This window comes from Aplysia californica, unplaced genomic scaffold (genome assembly GCF_000002075.1).
Source record: "Aplysia californica isolate F4 #8 unplaced genomic scaffold, AplCal3.0 scaffold00378, whole genome shotgun sequence".
NCBI lineage: Eukaryota > Metazoa > Mollusca > Gastropoda > Aplysiida > Aplysiidae > Aplysia > Aplysia californica.
Window position 1 is genome coordinate 296,064 of NW_004797648.1, and position 6,157 is coordinate 302,220.

General features: G+C 43.6%; 1 protein-coding gene across 1 annotated transcript; it reads left to right on the top strand.

Moving 5' to 3' along the window:
• The first annotated feature begins 2,179 nt into the window (after positions 1–2,179).
• LOC101852946 (myotubularin-related protein DDB_G0290005) lies at positions 2,180–5,145 on the top strand. Its single transcript, XM_005103537.1, has 4 exons — positions 2,180–2,787; positions 3,272–3,370; positions 3,939–4,175; positions 4,807–5,145. The coding sequence occupies exons 1-4, from the start codon at positions 2,457–2,459 to the stop codon at positions 5,082–5,084; spliced, it is 945 nt and encodes a 314-aa protein (XP_005103594.1). The 5' UTR covers positions 2,180–2,456; the 3' UTR covers positions 5,085–5,145.
• The last annotated feature ends 1,012 nt before the right edge of the window (positions 5,146–6,157 follow it).

Genomic DNA, 6,157 nt, shown 5'->3' on the forward strand with positions numbered 1-6,157 from the left:
TCACCCCCCCCCCCCCACCCACAACAACAGAACAGAAAAATACCCCCCCCCCCCATTCCACCCCCCATCCCACCATTGTGGAACTAACTCAAGTTACGCAGAGCGTAAGACCCACCGGCATCGGTCTGTTGACATAATTTTAACAGTAACCTTTACCTTTTGTGGCGTCGGTGGCCTTGTTGTTAGGCTACCGGACTCGTGATCGTGAGGTTGCGGGTTCGGGGGTTCGAGCCGCGGGCCCGGCGTTGTGTCCTTGGGAAAGGCACTTTACACGAATTTTCCCCACTTCACCCAGGTGAAAATGGGTACCCAGCAAATAGACAGGGAAAGATCTTGTCAGTTTGTTAGTGTTTGAGCGCTTAACCAGCTACTTGCACTATATGCTTCCCGGGAAGCTGAAAATGTTTCTGAGTGTTCTATGGTCTGCTGGGGTAGTATATAGTGTAAAGTGCATAGAGCCTGCTTTCGAGTAGGGACACGCGCTATACAAATGCTATTTATTATTATTATTATTTTATCTTGTTTCTGAACCTTCCTTTGCAGATTGGCTCTAACTCTCTCGAGGTAGCCGTGAACTCTGGGTGTACCCCTCTGACTACCAGAATAACCGGACCTGTCGTATCTCAGCCCAGCACCAGCATCTTCATCAACGTCACAATCCCACTTTCTATCGACTACTCTGCCATCGACACCTCCTCTTGTGTCTAAAGTGCATTTCCCACTGTCATTTAATATTATTTATTGCCCAGAAGCGATTGACGGTTCACCTGATGTGATAAGCATTATTTAGATATTTCATCACTTTTGTTTTTTAGACACATAAAACATACATAAAACAAGTGCATGAATAAAATAGAAGCAGATCAATAAAAATATTTACAAACTTTTTTGTGTCCGATTTTTGGTTTGTTTGTTAGTTGATGATTCGGTTGCAAACTTCAGTTATACAAATAATGAATTGTTCAAATAATCGTCAATGGTTACGATGTTCTTGTGATCTCCATCAATACAGTTGGACCATTTTTGAAAGAGGCCTGTTAGGCTCTGCCTTCCACGGCAGAGTGGGATACAACGCACCCCATAAAAAAGACAGAGATATTTTTAAAAAAGGTTCCAGTACGGAATACAAAGACTTTTCATGAAGAGCACAACAAAACTGCTGAAATGCTTGGTTTTAGTTGGATTTTTTTAAAAAAGTGTTTGTAACACAATAAGACCCTCACTATAGAGCCCCCACCTCCAAGCCCCCACTTACAACCCCTCAACCCTTACCCCCATTCCAATCCTTAGTGAGTGAGTGAGTGAGTGAGTGAGTGAGTGAGTGAGTGAGTGAGTGAGTGAGTAAATGGATGAGTGATTGAGTGCGTGAGTAGAGAGCAAGCGACCGAGCGAGTGAATGCCCCCCAAATAAAAAACAAACCAAACCAAAACAACAGCAACAACAACAACAGCAACAACAACGATAGCAAAAATCAAGCCCACCTTAAAAAAAGCTGCATAAGTACACACCCAGCAACCCATCCCCACCGATTCCTCCCCCCTCCACGCCCCGTAAAAAAACACTCACACAAACAAAAAATAACCCAAAACGAGCAAAAACCAAACAGAAACAAAAACAAAATCGCCTTTAACAAATTTTACTAAGTTGCATTAATTCATACATTTCTTTTTCCGGTCGATAATATTATAAAAAGTCATCATTATACTCAATGATAGTAAATAATAAGATGGGCCACTTCTCTCTTTGAGCCAATTAAAAAAGTGTCCTCAAAATTTGGTGGCGCCCTCTTCACAAAAGCGCACTCTTTGCGAACAGAGTTACCCTACTTGAGTTTTAAAAAATCAAAGTGAAACTAGCAAGTTTTGGGATAAATTTCGGAAGAAGGCTTTTGTAAAATGGTTACGCTGACAAAAAAAACTCTTCTGGAGGAAAGGGTGATGGTTTTCTTTGTTTAATTTGACTTTACAATGAAAGGCGAGAGGTCAATAAAAAAAAAACACCTAAAACTCCGCACTGAACGTACTCGAACTGCTGATGAACAGCAGTCGATCTGCGCACGCAAGGAGGTGCTATTCCTATTCTTCTTCTTCTGGAAAAACGAAAGAGAGCTTCAAAACAGACTGCAGCGCCATCTGAAGCAAAGAGCATACTTCCTGCGGACACTTTTTAGGCTGAGTGGCCCATCTTGTCTTCTACTATCTTTGTTATACTCCAACATTTACAAATGTTTTCCAAGCCTACGTCACTTCCGAAGGCGCCAAAAACAAAGAAGTGTAAATACCTTGCAAGAAACTCTTACCACTGAAGAACCTCCTGACATACGTAAGTCAAAGAAATGAGCTTATGCCACGGCAGTGCGTTATTAACACCGACTAAAATGTTTCAGACAAACATATTTGGAAAAGAACTAAATCATTGAAACAAAACCCTTGAGATCTCAGCATACAAAGAGGTCATGTCGTCTGAACAGTCAAACATGAAGCACCACCATCACCACCACCACCACCATCATCATCATCACAATAAAAATAGCGCAGACGAAACATGCAGTAGTAAGTTCACGGGGTCAAACGGTAACCAGAGTCCAATAAAGCAGCTCCCGAAGGGTCGAGGAAAGGAAAGCCGGACACAGGGCAGTCCAAGGACAGCAGTTGCGTCATCGACTCCTACCAAGAAGAGAGGCAGCAGCTCCCGTGCCAAACGCAGTGTAGGCCCGCCGAGATGCGCCGTGAATGGTCCCTTGTACTCATGCCTCAACAGCCCCGCAGTGGCCTGCAAAAACTACGGTCTGATATAATTATGTATCTCTCTTTTTTTAAAAAAGTTTTATTTTAAAATGTAGCTATTTTACGCATTCATCGGAACAGTCTTCATTATTTAAAAGGCAGGTTACTTTTGATTTTGCCTATGTCTTCAAGCTAACAGGGAGACTCAGCAAGGAAAAGCTCTACTTTCGGTTCTAATTTGATATTTTCCTCATGCAATGGCGCAGATCTTAGAGAGAGAGAGAGAGAGAGAGAGAGAGAGAGAGAGAGAGAGAGAGAGAGAGAGAGAGAGAGAGAGAGGGAGAGAGAGAGAACGGGAGAGAGAGAGAGAGAGAGAGAGAGAGAGAGAGAGAGAGAGAGGGGGAGAGAGAAAAGGCGGGTTGGGGGAGGGGGAGGGGATGCAAGGGATAATTTTTTTTTTTTGGGGGGGGGGGTGCAGGAATCAAGACTTTCCTTCCTGAAAATAAGTGACGAAAGACTCCCTCTTACTAACTCTGATGCATAGGTTCCAGCACGGACGATACCCTGAAGACAGTGCGGCCCCCTAATCCTTACACTGAACTGTTGAAGAACTTGGGTGCTGAGGATATCACTAAAATGCCTGGTGAGTGAGTGAGTGAGTGAGTGAGTGAGTGAGTGAGTGAGTGAGTGAGTGAGTGAGTTAAAGGATGAGCGAGTGAGTGAGTTCCACAAAAAATGAGAAAAGGTATCGGTTTAGTGCCCCTATCAACACTAGGCCACCGACAACACAGATGATAAAATTAACTGGTTACGTGTAACCTTCGCGGATATGTATGGCCTGGCTAGGTCCCTGAGTGGATGCAAACCCACGACCTCAAGTTTGCGAGTCCGAGATCTTAATAACCACAAGACCACCGACGCCACAAAAGATAACGTCGCTTTTAAGCATAAAGGGGCTATCCCGAAAAATGTTGTTTTGAGAAAATCGAAGGTAAAATTCTGGACCCTTGTTCAATTTCCTTAAAAGACAAGGAGAATTTTCCTTATTACCAAACAAATATACACACTGATGAAACCAAACTTCTCCTATAGGTTGGGCAATGTCCACTTTTGGTGTAGGTCAAGATTTCTGGAAATCCCCGAAATCTTGGTTAGCCCTCTTGTCCTTATGAGCGACCATAGGATTAACTGGTTACGTGTAACCTCCACAGATATGTATGGCCTGGCTAGTCCGGCAAAGGAGGTGAGTCCTCCACCAAGCCTGGGCCAAGACGGCGCGAAGACCACGACCACCTCGATCACCGTCTCGACCACCACCTCGATCACCACCACCACCTCGCCCATCACTAGCGCCAGAGACGACCGGGGTAGCGGTGAGCCCAGGAGCGAAGCGGGAGGCGATGGCGAAGACGAGGAGGATGAGGAGGACGAGAAGGGCATGCCTAATGGTACACTCCTAGACCTAGCTAGAAGTTGGCTTATCATCATCATCATCATCATCAGCTTTTATCAGTTTGTGTCGGAATATTTTTTTCCTTTCTTTCTTCCTTTTTTCTTTCTTCCTTTCTTTCTTCCTTCCTTTGTTTGTTTGTTTCTATTTCTCTAAGCATTGCCCGTCCACTGCAGAATGTAGCCTTCCAGCAAAGACCTCCAGTCTGTTTTATCAGCTATTTTCCGTGTTCAGGTTGTCTACTCTCTTCTTATGCTATCTTGCCACATTCTTTATGGTCTTAATGAATTTTGATTTTCTCCAATACAAAATTGCCCCGATTGTGTTGATGTGAAGACAAGAAATGGAGACCTTGTAGTAGTCTGCTCCTGTCCTCTTTTTCATTGTTATTATTGTTTAAATCTTATTTGGATGAAATAATGTGTAATTATAATTTTGTGGACTCGCCAAAAACTACAATTCAACAATTACACAATATTCGTGAGTGCCTTATTCCCTCTGATGTTGCCCCTCCCTTCCATCCACCCCTCTCCCCAACCCCCTCTATCCACCCCTCTCCTCCCATCCCCACCATCCACCACTCTCCCCTCAATCCCTCCATTCACCACCCCCCCTTCCTCCACGCAAAGCCGTCCGTATGCCCGAACCCTCAAAGATTTGCAGAACATCCATCCAGGAACAAGTTAAAGAGCGCCACACTCGGGCAATGGAGGACATAGCTCGCAGCCAGGAGCCCGGGGAGATTTTGGCCCACTTGCTGACCAGCGGCTACTTCAACGTGTGCTACTGGGACCACGCCCGGACCACCGTGGACAATCTGAATATGAAGAACGGTAGGAAGAAAGGAGTGGAGAGACTCTATTCACTACTGTGCAAGCGTATCCCCAACATGATTGAACTACCGTAACTACAGCACAGTGTACCGCCTTTTGCATAGGAAGAAATAAACCATAGAACTTTGAACCCTACAATTGTATAGTGTCTGCTTTGGACCATATTTATTATCGAACATTAAATCCCAAAATTATGGGAGTCTGAGTTTCCTAACGTGCGTCTTTTAGAGAATATATAATCTGCAGAGCCATGAGCCCTTTGAAATTAGCCTATTTAGGAGTACATTCAAAAGGGCTTTGAACCCCCCCCCCTCCTACCAGAGCAAAAAAACCACACCAAACAAACAAAACAGTTTCTGCTTCCAAATTAATCACCTGAATTTTGAACCATGCCCAGTATCTTACGGTACACCAACAGAACTTATATGAGCTGGTTATGCCAGGAGATCGAGCCCCATCCAGCTTGTCAGAATAAATCTACTGAACGCTGAGTCGTCTCCATTAAAAAAAGTATATCCACAGAAAACAAAGAATACCAGATTAATTCAATTATAATAATTATGTTATTCATATTAACTGCACGTACCCTTTGACCTAAAAGCCCCCTCAACAAACCATGGGCAGCTGTTGATATAAACGCTAAAAAACATGTTTTGTTTCGTTTCATGGTATTCGTTTTTTCTTCGCTAAACAGTACTCTCTTTGGCTTTTCGAAGACAAGCACTAATAATATTATGACTCCTAGAAAACGTTGGCGACGGCTCAGTTATACATATTATGTCGCCTTTGGTATTTTTGAGGACGTCTTTCACTATCATAAACTAACAATTGAATCCTCTTGTAATAATGTCAATCTTTGAAGTGGTAGATTACCACAGAAACACTAAGGACAACATCAATTAAATCTAATTAACAACAATTGGAATTGTTTTTGTGGCTGTCATCCGTACGTCGTGATTTACTATCGTATCCATGCGACGTGGGGAACTCTGTGACACCACTTTCCAAAGAGGAAATTTACTCGTTAATCTGATCCGTACGCTTTGTATAGCAGTCTGTCAAAATGTTGTGTGTGTGTGCGTGTGTGTGTGTGTGAGTGTGTGTGTGTGTGTGTGTGTGTGTGTGTGTGTGTGTGTGTGTGTGTGTG